Genomic DNA, 14,067 nt, shown 5'->3' with positions numbered 1-14,067 from the left:
TTTTCAAGAAACTTCCAAATAATGCACTAGCAATATATCAGGCTCCAATGTTTTCATATCCAAACACCTTTTTTGCATTGAATTTTATTTATTAAAATTAATTTGTTTAGTTATTGTCAAATTACACAGTAATTCATAATTAGGTTTCAGGCATATATTTTTCTGTTGTTTTGGGGGGGGCACACCCAGATGCTCAGGGGTTACTCCTAGTTCTGCACTTAGAGATTACTTCTGATGGTGCTCAAGGGATCAGATGGGATGCCGAGAATCAAACCCAGTCAAGCATCCTATCTTCTGTACTATCCCTCCCACCCATCAGGCAAACAATTTTACAACATTGATCCCTTTACCAGTGTCCACTTCCCTCCACAAATGTCCCCCCACCCATTTCTCTCCCTCCCACCAGTCTGCTTTTTTGAGAGGTTCACCTGTATACATATATATGTCTTTTTACTTATGTTTACAGTACTTTACGGTTTCATTCCACCTTTCAACACCATCTCCTCTTCCCAGTTTAGTGCTTTCCTCCACCATAGACATTTCCACCCTCCCTGTCCTATTCCCTAGCATCCTCGAGTGACAAGATTTTACTGAATATCTCATGTTCTTTGTTTCCATTGTCTTTGGGTATTTGTTATTTTATTATTATGTTTCTTTTTATCATATGTATGAGAGAGATCATTCTTTGACTCTCTCTTTCAAACACACACACATACACACATACACACTTCATTCAGTAAATACTCTCTAGGTCCCACCATGTAGCAGCGAAATTTATGACTTTATCTTTTCTTATGGCTGAATAATATTCCACTGCTAAACACCTACTTTTAAGAGGCCCTAGCAGACAAATGTGAAAAAAAAAGTCCTTAGGGAACAAACCTAAAATGCTGAGGTTTTTCTGACTTAGGAGCTTGTGTCTGTGCTTGTTTGCAGGTTTCAAAGAAAACCCATTGATGGAAGCTTTGGTTCCAATGATGGTAAGAAAAATTCCTGGATTCAAATTAGAATGGTGTTGCCTATTTTTGCAAGATCCAATTTTATTTCTTTATCCCTTTGCCTTTTGTAATTTCCAAAAAAAAAACCCTCCTCTGAGGGCTTAAAATCAATTTTAAGTAATTGAAAGCTCTATAGAAAAAAGAAGGAGTCTGAGGACTAAGGAGATTGAGGAACAGATTGATCGATGTATCAATGTCCATAATTAAGAAAAACAGCTTACATCACATAACAGTAAATACACACAAACACAGATAGCTAAAAATGTGATGGATTCACTAATGTTCTTTTAGAAAGATATGGGAAATATAAAACTTGGTGGAATATAGAGTAATTGGTTTTCCAGACATTGTGATATGTCTTTTCTGATCCTCTAAGTTTGAAAAAACTGACAGCTTTATCAAAGATTTTTAAAAATGTAAATGTCCACATATTTTGAAAACCTAATTCAACTTAAATCACTCATAGATTCCCCAGGTTTTGCTCTTTTAAAGAGTTTAACAAACCTGATGTCTTCATACATTTCCATTAGACAAAAATGAACTATCAAATCCTCCCATGGAGAGAGCCTCTACTCAATCAGCGAAGAAGAGAAACCAATGAGAATGAGACAGAAGTATGTTGGGTTTGGAGAAGTCTAAAGTTTTCCAAATTTCCTTCACTTTTCTTGTGTTGGGTTTTTCTTGGGACCACACCCAGAGGCATTCAGCGACTACTCCCAGCTCTGTGCTCTGTGTAGTACCAGGGAAACACATGCAAGAGCCTTAACCCTGGTACTGTCTCTCTGGCACTTGTCCAGATTTTCCTTTCTAAGAGGATAATCTCACTTTTAAATCCCTTTCCAAAAAGTTACTATTTTCTTCATTTTTGCCTCAACTTTAAAATGAAACTAGTTGGGATAGGTAACCAATTGACATAAAGATGAAAACTTTGGGTGTTGGAGAAAAATGGTTCAAAGGCTGGGCCACATGATTTGCAGGGTTCTACTTCCAGTACCACCTGGCCTGGTGTGACCACAAAACTCTAACCCTGAAAGGGAGAAATGTTTGGCAGCTTGTTCAAATCGTGTCTGATTCTTGCTTCAACTTTCAACCTTCTGCATGAAGGGCAGGGCAACTGTGAATATGAAGTCCTGAAAGACTCAAACGCAGGGCTAGAGTGATAGCACAGCGGGTAGGGGGGTTGCCTTGCACGCGGCTGACCCGGGTTCGATTCCCAACATCCAATGTGGTCCCCCAAGCACCTCCAGGAGTAATTCCTGAGTGCAGAGCCAGGAGTAACCCCTGTGCATTGCTGGTTGTGACCAAAAAAGAAAAAAAAAGACTCAAATGTCTCAAAAATAAAATCAGATTTTTTCTTCACATAGAGCATTTAACAACAACAACAAAATTTTTAAGCGAGCATGCAAACTTAGCTTTAGTCTATGTTAGTAGACAGATAACAGAGCTAGTGCTAAGAGAAAAATATATCAGAATGCATTTCTTCATCAAAATGGGATCATTCACATCATCACATGTTGGCTTGTTCCTGCCAGAACATCTCTGTCTTATAAACTAATAGGTTGTGTTTTATTCATCTTTCAAAATTCCATGTTATTAAATATAAACAAATGTCTCACCTTTTGAAACCATCCATCTTACTTGAAATTTGGATGAAAATGCTGAGGTTTTTGCATTCTGAGAAAGTTTAAACATAAGAAAAAATTAACAGAACGTTATTATCCCTTATGGGCCAATCTCGTACTGAAATGGCACATCCTGAAAGTTCAGAGTGAAAACGTTATATGTGCTGGCTCTCGTGTGGTACTCTTCATCATTTTGTTAATTATGGAACCAGTAATACTGCTATTGTCTCCAAGTAAATAGGACTAGAAACTTCATCAAAACCAGGAGCCAGAGCAAAGTATAGAAATTAATGATACAGCCAATTCTGCACAGATCTACACAGCTGGTTTTTCCCTTCTAATGAAATCATGCTTAACAAAACAGTGATTGTTTTGTTTGTTCAGTTTCTTTGATTTTTTTTTTTTGCACAGCTTTTCTTTTGATTATATGCAAAAGAAACATTGACTCCCCGAACAATTTTAACCTCCTTCCACACAAGATCCCAAGCTTTGTCCAGACTGGTCAGAAATTCTAGGCTTTAGATTTAAGATCATTCTATAATTACTATTTCCACATTAATTAAACTACATCTTACAAGCAACATAAGGTAATAGTTAAAATAAGGAAGCTTATGCTTAAAAAAGATAAAAAAGAATGAGTCTGAGGGAATTCTTTTAGAAACTGTATCTTTTCGGACCAGAGAGATAGCTCAATATGCTGGGCTCATGCTTTGTATGCAAGAGGCTTGGTTCAGTCCCTGCATAGCTTGGTCGCCCAAACATTTGTATCTGCCATGTGTATTCCTTGGAGCAACCCCAAATGCAAACACACACACACACACACACATACACACACACACACACACACACTACATTTTTGGAATATAGGACCAATACAATTGTTTGGTGAGACTCTCCACAATGAACTAGCCAAAATACCTAGCATAATTCCACCCCAGTGCAGAATCATTAGCAAGCAGTAGCAGATAATCGAAAAGAAAAAAGTGCACTAAGGAGCTAGATAGTATAATGGGTAGAGTGCTTGGGTTTTTAAACACAATTGATGCAAATTTGATCCCCAGGTCCCATATGATCGCCTGGAGTAAACATTCAGCACAGCTAGGGGTGATACCAAAGCAAAAACAATCAAAAAAATCTAAAGGTGTGCTTAGATATATTGTTTAATCATGAGTTTATTTTACTAGAGATGCAATTGAACATCACCTTCCTGGTCTTATTCGAAAGATATTTTTGAGCCCTTCATGACAGTGGCCATCTCGCTGCCAGTTATTTATATTTTGAAGTAAACTGTATATTCTCAATTAAGAACATAAATTTTAACTGAATCAGTGCAATGAACTACTTTTTTACTTACTTAATTATTCAAATGACTTGACCTCTCAGTATCTCCAGTGTGATAGTACAGCGGAGAGGGCACTTGCCTTTCATGTGGCTGACCTGGGTTCGATTCCCAGCATCCAATATGGTCCCCCGAGCACTGCCAGGAGTAATTCCTGAGTGCAGAGCCAGTAATAACTCCTGTGCATTGCTGGGTGTGACCCAAAAAGAAAAAAAAAATTGTGATAATCACGTAAAGAACTTAGAGGAGTATCTGACACATGATAAGTTTTTTAACTTTACTCAGTGGTGGTAGTAGTAGTAGTAGTAGCAGCAGCAGCAGCAGCTGTAACTGCAGCAGTAATATTAGTAATAGAAGCTTTAATATTTGTAGTGATGTTGATAATAGCAGTACCTGTTATAGTCAATAGTAGCATAGCAGAAGCAATAGCAAAGTTCTGTGCCATAATTATGGTTCAATCTATTTGAGGTTTTAAAAAAAAGTCAAAGTATAGACATCTACTCATAGCATTATTATTGTGCTGAAAATATTTCATTCCTCAAATTTATGAGTTTCAAAGTAGCCTGTTTTTCTTTGCCTTGAAGTTAAATGAAAAGCAGAGATCAAATCCACCATGACACGTTTTTATGGGCAAATTCAATAAAGGCCAGGAATATCTTCTTTTTCAAAATAGTAAGAATTATATCAAAGGTTCTCCAAACCTAAGAACCAGGGAAATTCTTTATTAAACCCTAGGAAGTCATTATTCTAAAGACTTTGGAAACACTCTTGCCAGCCAGGAGGGCTATGTTAGCCCTTGCTGTTCCATTGATCGATTCTTGGCCAAGCTACCAGAATTTAGAAGGTAACTGAATCTCAAAGGTCTCATTATCTCTATGACTTAGCCATAATTTTATCTCTTCATGGAGTAAATAAATGGGCACCAAAAGAGTTAAAAACTTTCCTAAAGCTACAAAGTTTGCTTTCAACACTGAATGTTTTTACTACTTCTGAATAAAAATGAAATCTGAATTCTGGGAGAAGAGCATTAAACTGTGACAAATAATAAATGGAAGCTGTTAGCTGTTTTACATGTGTACTACGTTTTAGATTCATGAAAACCATAAAGAAATATATTTTCTTTCTTTCTTAAGAAATACATTTTCAATTAAGTAATTAAGCTAGATAGTGAGGAAACTATAAAATATCCTCAGTGAAAATATATTTCCTTGCAATGCACAGAAGTGCAATGAGTTAACACACGGATTCTTTTTTCCTGACTATTACTTTGAGATTACTATGCTTAAGTTTTGTGCAAAAGACAACCAAGTAGTTCTACCCCCTTTAAGAAGTTTCCATTCAACATCAATTATGAGGAACAGAAAAGGTAGGGAACCATCCCTGGTTCAAGGCTGATGGAGAAGGATTGGGCGCTGATGTACCGTTCATTCTTCTCCAACAGCCAGCACTGTGCCCATTGCTCACCAAGCTAACACCAACACCAAGTCTTATTGATGGCTATAAATTCCAATCTCTTCTCTGAAACTCGTCAATCAAATGAAATAACTGTTTCTTTTTTTAAGCCTGGGAATGAAGTTTAAAAACATATATTTGAAATACATGCTGTTCAATGTATGTGAGCACAGCTAAAGAAAATGGGTAAATTCAAGACAACAGTCTCTTGCCTAATAACCAATGAGCCAGTAGAGAAATACTCTTCTACATTAATGGTTTCAGATGACACCCTCAAGATCTCAGAGACACAAGATAACTCTTGGACGAGTTTGAGGGGCATTATCTCAGTCATTTTTCTCTTAATGAAACAATCAGTAGCTGGAAACATATATCCCTCTTCTTCCTAAATATCCTATAAAAATAACCCATCCATGTTCCTAGTCATTGCTGTCAGCCTTCATTTCTCCTAGTAATGCAGTGATTTCCTTCCTATCAGGATTTAATACACGTATAGAGGGGGTAAATGTTAACCACTAACAAGCTTCTAGATCACAGTGCTTTCATCATAGAAGCTGATTTCTGGTGTTTCTATTCAATGGTGGCCATCCTCACAGTGATTAAAAGGCTCGTGTGCCTTTATTCTTATGGTTCTATATTACTGTGCAACAGGCATTTGCTATTTCCCTTTCAAGTGCCAACCAGTAAATATGAGCCCCATAGTCACTTGCAATCTGCATTGTAGTCAGTCACAAAGAAACTTAGATCTAAATGAGTGCAGCTATGTTTGAAGAGAACTTCCTAATTGTGTGATTTGGGATGAGAGAACATCAGATGATTATGCAAAGCTAAATGAGTGAGGAAGTAAAAATTCCTGGGTAGTTGCACCTACATATGGAATATGAATATGTAAAGCAAACAAAATGATAACAGCAGCAACAACAAAACTACCTACAGGACTTCTAGGCTTGTCTGGGGACATGTCCCCTAGAGAAAGAGGGGAGGCAAGTGGAAACGATGAGCAGGATGGTGAATCCTACTTATTGATGATAGGATGGCTCTAGAATGTTGGTGGTCAGGGCAATGAATCGTAGACAGAGGTTTTAAGCTATAGGCATGAAATTCTACAGTGTTGTAAACTAAAAACAGAAGTATTAAAATAGAAACTTTGAAAATATTTTATAGGGGCCAGAGAGATAGTAGAGCAGGTATGGCATTTGTCTTGCCTGAGGTCAACTGAGTTCCATCTCTGACACCTCATATAGTTCTCTAAGCATGGCCAGGAGTGATCTCTGAGCACAATGCAAAGAGTAATCCCTGAGCACAGCAGGTAGAGTCCCCAAAATACAAGAAAATTGCATAAAATTTTTAAAAGATTACAGAAAACATGAAAGATTGTAATATACCAAATCCTTTTAATTATTTAAAAATTTAAAAGTCATTCTTATTTGAATAGCCATCAAAACCAGACTACAGATTAAATCTGGTTTAGGAACCATAGTTTGGTGAGTCCTGTGTTACAGTGAAAAGGACAGAAAATTGTAAATATTGGGACTTCATCACTTAAATTATAGTTTTCTTCTTTTATTTTAGTAACTGAACATAAAGTGTATTTTTTCTTTTTTTTTTTTACCAGGTTCTGGAAATATGGCAGTCTCACATCCAATTGCAGCCAGCACCCCTGAAGGAAGCAATTATGGGGCAATAGGTATTTATATAATGAATCCACTCTTAGACGCGTTTTTTAACTTTCCAGAGAAAAAATAATTCCTTCAGCCTATGAGAGCAGGCAAGCAGTAGTTATGCAATACTGCATTTTATTTGTAAGACAAATTGGTTGGATGAGGTGGAAGGTTCCCTTCCATCTGTAATTTTCTCCAGTCTACTCTGACTGTGTTGCTTGGAGCTGATAACCACGCTTGGACAGAATTCTCTACAATGGCTGCCATCAACTCCCAAGACTCCCATAGAGATTTCTTCACATCCAGCCTGACATTAGAGCATGGAAAATGTGTCAGCCTGATGTTAGGGAACCTGCTATTAACTGACTAGTGTTTCATTCTCAGGTTTCAGTGGAATAAGGGCGATCAGAAGACTGAGGCTGTGCTGCAGGTGAACATGGCAGTAGCCTGACAATGTTTCATTTGGCAAACTTCATAACTGAGCCTGCTTCCTGCCATCCAGTCATTGACATAGCAACTGCCAGTGCTCGTAGAGTGGCCTGAGAACCACAGAACTCCTAGGGCTGCCTTGTTAGAGTAGGAATGCATTGATGCTTCTAAGCCCTCCCATGATGCTTTGGGGGTCTGTAAAGGATGCCCCTCAATATGGGGGGCCCAGGAATCCTGTATTCCTGGCTTATTATTCCGTAATTATCCTGTAACTGGGAGAAGCATGTGTGCTCTGCACAAGCTACTTATTTCTAGCTCTGAAAGAGCAGGGTGTGTGTGTGCGTGCGTGCGTGCGTGCGTGTGTGTGTGTGTGTGTGTGTGTGTGTGTGTGTTTTAACCATCTGAACAGAAGAAATACAGCAAAAGTAGGCTTGGCTCATGAGCTCATCAAGCTGCACAAGTTCCCATCTGCTCTCTGAAACATTCACAGGAACACAAGGAAACTTCTTCCTGAGAATGTTGTTTTCATTATGTAATCACAGATACAGCATGTGGGGAATTTCTGTGTACAAATACTTAATCCACAGGAAATGTAGAGCTGCTAGTTATATGTATGCTTAGAGATATGTGGTAGCTATTTTGCATAACAGTGTGCATGTATATGTTTATGTTTCATATTTTAAAAATATAAAACAAAATATAAACATGATTTTTGCATTCAAATAGTGAACAGAGCAGATGTCTTTATATTTGAAATCTGGATTCAGCCTGGAAAATATATCATTGAAATATAAAATAGAAGAAGAAAAAAGAAAAAAGTTTATTAAGGATGAACTGAAAGAAAGGACATGTCTTTTGGGGAAGGGGTTTACTTTTATCTCCACAATGTTTTAAAGAACCCGTTAGCCAGCACTGTGCTTTTGTACAAAGGATGGGGCTCCAGGAGTTCCTCTCGACTTTGAAGGAGATGAGCTTTCTGTTTCAGATGAATCAAGCTCCAGTCAGGGCCAACAGATGTCTTCCTCAGATGGCGGGCAAGCGGGTCAGTCTGACACAGACAGCTCCGTGGAGGAGAGTGACTTTGACACCATGCCTGACATTGAGAGTGATAAAAATGTCATCCGAACCAAGGTACTTCTGCCTGACTCTCTGAGATTATAGAAAGTTGAGCAAAGTCAACTTCAGCAATGCCTCAGTTTCTTTATTTTTTCTCCTTTAGGGGAAATCAATTTTTTTTCTAGGAGTTTTTAGATACAACCTAACAACTAGCTAAAAAAGCAATATTCTAAGGGCTGGAGTGATAGTATAGCAGGTAGGGTGTTTGCCTTGCACACAGCCGACCCAGGTTCAATCTCCAGCATCCCATATGATCCCCCAAGCACTGCCAGAAGTAATTCCTGAGTGCAGAGCCAGGAGTAACTCCTCTGCATTGTTGGGTGTGTCCCAATAAGAAAAAAAAAAGCAACATTCTCTTAATGAGCTCTTATTGATTTATTTTTCGCTGAATAACATTGGTTCATGAATTGTATAGCGAAATACAACATTGCCTCACCTTGCCCATATCCCGCCACCACTGCCTTAGACCCTTTCAGTCACTCGCCACCGAGAGTTCACAAAGTAAAATGCAGGGCTGCTACTGCTGCTGTGAAACATGTGTGGTCAGTGGCTCAGAGCCGCCTCACCACCTCCCCAGGCCTCCCCATCAGAGAGACAGAGAGAGATGGAGATGGGGGACCACAGCCTGATGGTGAAAATGGCGCGTTCAATGCGAGCTGCTAACATACTTAAAGAACATCTGAAGGGGGATTGAGGTAAAGACATAGGTGTAATTCATCATTTACATAGACAAACATTTGGTGGAGGAAATTCTCTTGGGAAGATTAAGTCAGGGAGACATTCTGTCTCACAGGGACATCTGCATTGCCTTTATCTTTCCCTCTAGTTGTGTAAGTTATCAATACTTGCAGTTGTTTCGATAAACACAGTAAGAGACAAAGATCCCAACACTTAATTCTCTGGGCTTTGAGAGCAAACAAGGCTTTTAACAGTTCTTTGGGCTTTGAGAGCAAGCAGGGCATTTACCTAAAATTCCAGACTAAGTCTTCAGGACAGTTCATCTTGTCCTTTTCCATGGGGATCCTGTCTCTTGGGTTATAACAGCTTGCATCAAGATCATGCATTTATGCTTTCTAGAATGTCCCATTTCGATGCCAGGATAGATTTACCACTCACCCCAGGTCCATCCCAGTCCCACGGCAGGACCTCCCTTTTGGGGTGTTAGGAACTACAGCAACTGAAGCCTGAGTCAAATAATTATGACCGAGTAATTATGCCCAGGAGTAGATATATTTCAGAGTCAATCAACTCCCAAGTATTAGGAGCATTGCATTAATGGTCTTTCTGTGTTTAACCAAACAGCATTGCTCTACAGAAAAATATAAAAAGTCTATAGGGGAAATAGAAAAGCAGGTACAAATATATAGCACTTTATACACAAAGCAGCACAAATATAAAGCTGAGAATTACCAGAAAGATTTGGCTTACAAGCAATCAAGACTGATTTGGGGGACTGAGACAATGAGAGGTAAAATACAAAGGATACAAAAATACAAAAGATAAACTCCAACCAAATTATGGATGCTAGCCAGGATACAATAAGCTTCTCTGGGAGAAGAAAAAGGGAAAATTCACAGATGAAGCCCAGAACACTTTGGGTTAATATCCATCAGCTGCCATTATTGTTAACTCCAGTCTGTGGTCTTAGGGAAAAGTTTTCTTTGAACAATGTCTATTCCTTGCATATGTCTATACCACACATCAGTGAGATCATTTGACATTTGGCTTTCCCCTTTTGATTTAATTCCTTTCACATGATCCCCTTTCAGATTCATTCATGTTATAAGAAAAGGCAAGGTTTCTACCTTTTCTTATAGCTAATATTACTCGGTTGTGTACACCACAACTTTGCTATCTATAATTATCACTTCTTTTTGGAAGCAGAAGGTCCCAATAAAGAGAACAGAGCATTAAAACAATCCAAAGGTTAAGTGTGGACAATAAAAAAAGAAATTGAAGCTTATGGAGGAAAAGAATCATTGAAAGGGAGAACTTATAGAACTCACAGCATTCCAAAAGTAAAGTTCATTTCTTTCTGACATAGTTTTTCTACACAGGGTTATATTTAATAAGAAATATGAAGGTGAATTGCACAGTATCAACTATCACCCAAGAATAATACAGTAAACATCTCTGAAAATATCTGAAATCTAGTAAGCATTCAAGACTCCCAATAGTCTTCTCATATCAGCCAATCTTTCATCTTCCAAGGAAAATTCTAGTACTTTTTATTAGATATCTTGAGGAAAACAATATTATAAACTCCCCCGCCCAGTGAGGGAGTGAATTGAAATATTTAAAGTTCTTCTCTGTATCTTAATCAAGAAAAGCCAAGTACAGATTTGCCTTCTCTTTTATTTGACATCCTAGGTGTTCCTTTACCTGTCGGATCTCTCTAGAAAGGACCGGAGAATTGTCAGCAAAAAATATAAGATTTATTTTTGGTAAGTAAATGACCATTAGAACCATGAACCCATATATATGTATATATATACATATATATATTCAATATTGTAAAAGCCACAGTCATTTCTGTTGCCATGGTCAGTGTTTAATGAAGCACAAGTTTTAGGTACTTCAAGAATCCATGCCTCTCTCTACAGGAAAAAAAAAAACAAGCTACAAAAGGAACCCCCCCCCCCCGAGTGAAATAAGTGAAAAATAAAACTAAGAATGGTGGTCAAATCCCATGCAGTCAAATAATATTCTGGCGGGGGTTGGAGGGGTGTAGCAATAACATTAATATGTCATTGTCTTCTGCGAGACAGACTCAGCTGTAGTCATTTCTCTTCTCATTAGCTCTTGCTCCTGAAAAAACAGATTCTGGGGTCTTGATACTTCAAGTTTCTAGAGTATCTGGAGACCACCTGAAGAAATGATGATTCCCACCAGCCCATCATAATATACCCATGTTCCTCAAATCCACAGATGCCACCTCCCTCCACGCCAACGCAGAGTTGCCTACACGCTTCTCTCCCTCCACTCACAAATTCTGGGCTGCACTTGTGACAGCTCTTCTATTCTTTTCTCTCAAGGGAGCCCTTTTATTTGAATATAAACATTAGAAACACAGGACAATGGGGGTCCCTCGTGGAGTTTCCTAGTGACAGCATCATTTTGCAATTAAGAGGTAACTAATCTAAGAGATCCACACCTCCTGGTATGATCTGTCACCAATTGTTTGCTCTTTGATTTCTCTTAATCTAACACGTCCTAACAAGATGGATCTTTATTAATACTTTAACCAGAAGCAACTTTTATCTGCATTGTTTTATCAATGATTATCCTGAAGGAAATCAAGAACAACATAATCAACTCCTAATGACTTTTACAAATTAACTAGGCCGTTTTGGAATAGAAGCATTCTTGTAAAATAATAATAATAAGTCAAGATTCCATTTTAAATTTGGAAATAACTCTTTCTGATTCTTTCTCCTGCATAGGAACATTGTCACCATTGCTGTGTTTTATGCACTGCCTGTGATCCAGCTCGTGATCACCTACCAGACAGTAAGTGTTGCCCCTGAATCCCAGCTTCCATTCTACAAGGAGGGATCTTGCTGTAACTTACAGAGAAAGGCATAAATTAAGATCAGTCCAAGTGACATTTCTCCGCTTGGGTCCAATTAGACTTCTCCATTACCTCGTATTTAGTTGACCAGTAAGTCTTAAGTTCCAATTATTTTATTATAGAGGCTACTGAAACTTCCTATATATTTTTCTGCCAATTGGAATCATTAATTTGCACTCATTTATTCCATATCTTCAAGTGCTTTAGTTATTTACCTGCCCAAATTTTAATCTTTTTTAATGTTTTTTAAATTTTTTATTTATTGAATCACTGTGAGAACAGCCACAAAGCTTTCAAGTTTAAGTCTCGGTCATATAATGATCAAATACCCATCCCTCACCAGTGTACATTTTCCACCACCAAGAATCCCAGTATACGCCCCCCTCCCACCCTTCCCCTGCCTGTGTGGCAGAAGATTTCTACTTTACCATCTCTCTACTTTGATCACATTCAATATTATGACAGAAGACCCACCATTATTATTTGGAATTTTTCCCCAACAATGAGACCTGCCAAAAAGGCATCATTAGATAATTTGTTTTCTATTGCTGATTATGAAGAATATATGAAATCACGCGGCCACTATTGCAGCTGTGCAATTTTGGATTTCTGATATTTTAGTAATAAGTCTGGAGGGATTTCTGCCCAAAGCTGCTGGGTTCCGAGATTGGTTTGTGTGCATCTGGGATCATGGTCGTTCAGAGGCCGGAAGAGGCGTTCGTGGGTGGCAACTCAGGGCCTCCTCAGGGCGGGGAGCAAGGCCGGTTCCAACCCTCATCCTCTGAGGCCCCACGTGCCTCGTCACTGCAGTCTCATACCTGGGTGTCCATTAGGCTCTGAACCGGCCCAAATTTTTAACAATCATGGGATGAGTAGAATAAGCAAAAGTCCTGACCAAGTTAAGCAGATTTAACATCTAATTTAACCTGTTCCTTTTCATGGAGGGTATTTTTGAGAAAGTTAGAACAGCATCACAAAACAAATATTGAAATAAAGTTCAAATATGGAATAAAACTAAAATCAATGTGAACAAAAAATCTAATTAAACTGCCTGAAAATTCCCATTGCTCCTTCGTAGGACCCAGTCCTGGTCACGAAAACGATCTCTGGTAGGATTTATTGTGAGAAAACCTGAGAATTTCAGACTAGCAGGGCTGAAGGTGGACCTAAGTCAAACTTTTCTGTGTGCTAAAACCACATGCGGGAGCTTTTAAATTACCAGAAGGCTGGTGAGAGTACAGCAGCGAGGGTGCTGGGCAGTGGGGGCCAGCTCAGGGAGTCAGGCATAAAGGCAGTGTTAAGGAATGACAGTCAAATATCCAAATCATAGAGTCAACAGCCCTGAAATCAAGAGACCCAAACTTTTTTTTTTATTAGTGAAACACCATGAGGTACAGTTATAGACTTACAAATTTTGTGCTTGGGTTTCAGTTATACAATGATCAAGTACCCATCCCTCCACCAGTGCCCATCCTCCCCCACCACGGGTCCTAGCATCCCTCCCACCCCCCATCCCCCCGTCTCACCCTGCCGCTGTGGCAGGGCATTTCCCCTTGTAAGAGACCCAAACTTTAACAACTGAACTCAGAAAGGTGCCTGTCAAGAGGGAAGGCTGGAGCGGGAGATACGGGAGGGAACCTGAGATTACCGGTGGAGGGAAGTTGACGCTGGTGGTTGGATTGGTGCTGCAATACTGTATGTCTAAAGCTCAACATGAATAACTTTGTAAATTACGGAGCTTTAATAATTTTTTTTAAAGGCAGGGTGCTTGACCTGCACAAGGTTGACCCAGATTCTAGCCAAAGCACCCCATGTGAACCCCAAGCCCTGCCATGAGTGACCCCCAAGTGGAGAGCCAGAAGTAAGCTCTGAGCAGCTT

General features: G+C 39.0%; 2 protein-coding genes across 3 annotated transcripts in view; one reads left to right on the top strand and one right to left on the bottom strand.

Moving 5' to 3' along the window:
• Positions 1-11,962, bottom strand: part of SPICE1 (spindle and centriole associated protein 1) — a 158,411-nt gene extending 146,449 nt beyond the window's left edge. Inside the window, exon 1 of the mRNA XM_056109275.1 lies at positions 11,958-11,962. The gene's annotated coding sequence lies outside the window, so the exon portion shown is untranslated. The remainder of the gene's footprint in view (positions 1-11,957) is intronic.
• The window catches only part of SIDT1 (SID1 transmembrane family member 1), a 108,867-nt gene that overhangs the window by 67,826 nt on the left and 26,974 nt on the right, over positions 1-14,067 (top strand). For both annotated transcript variants that reach the window (XM_056109280.1, XM_056109279.1), the window contains exons 10-14: positions 937-980; positions 7,027-7,098; positions 8,487-8,632; positions 10,988-11,061; positions 12,061-12,127. In XM_056109280.1, the coding sequence (XP_055965255.1) occupies positions 937-980; positions 7,027-7,098; positions 8,487-8,632; positions 10,988-11,061; positions 12,061-12,127 (403 nt within the window). The remainder of the gene's footprint in view (positions 1-936; positions 981-7,026; positions 7,099-8,486; positions 8,633-10,987; positions 11,062-12,060; positions 12,128-14,067) is intronic.

Source organism: Sorex fumeus, unplaced genomic scaffold (assembly GCF_029834395.1).
Source record: "Sorex fumeus unplaced genomic scaffold, SorFum_2.1 ptg000265l, whole genome shotgun sequence".
Taxonomy (NCBI): Eukaryota; Metazoa; Chordata; class Mammalia; order Eulipotyphla; family Soricidae; genus Sorex; species Sorex fumeus.
Note: the sequence above shows the minus strand (reverse complement) of the source record. Positions and strands in the feature narration are given on the sequence as shown.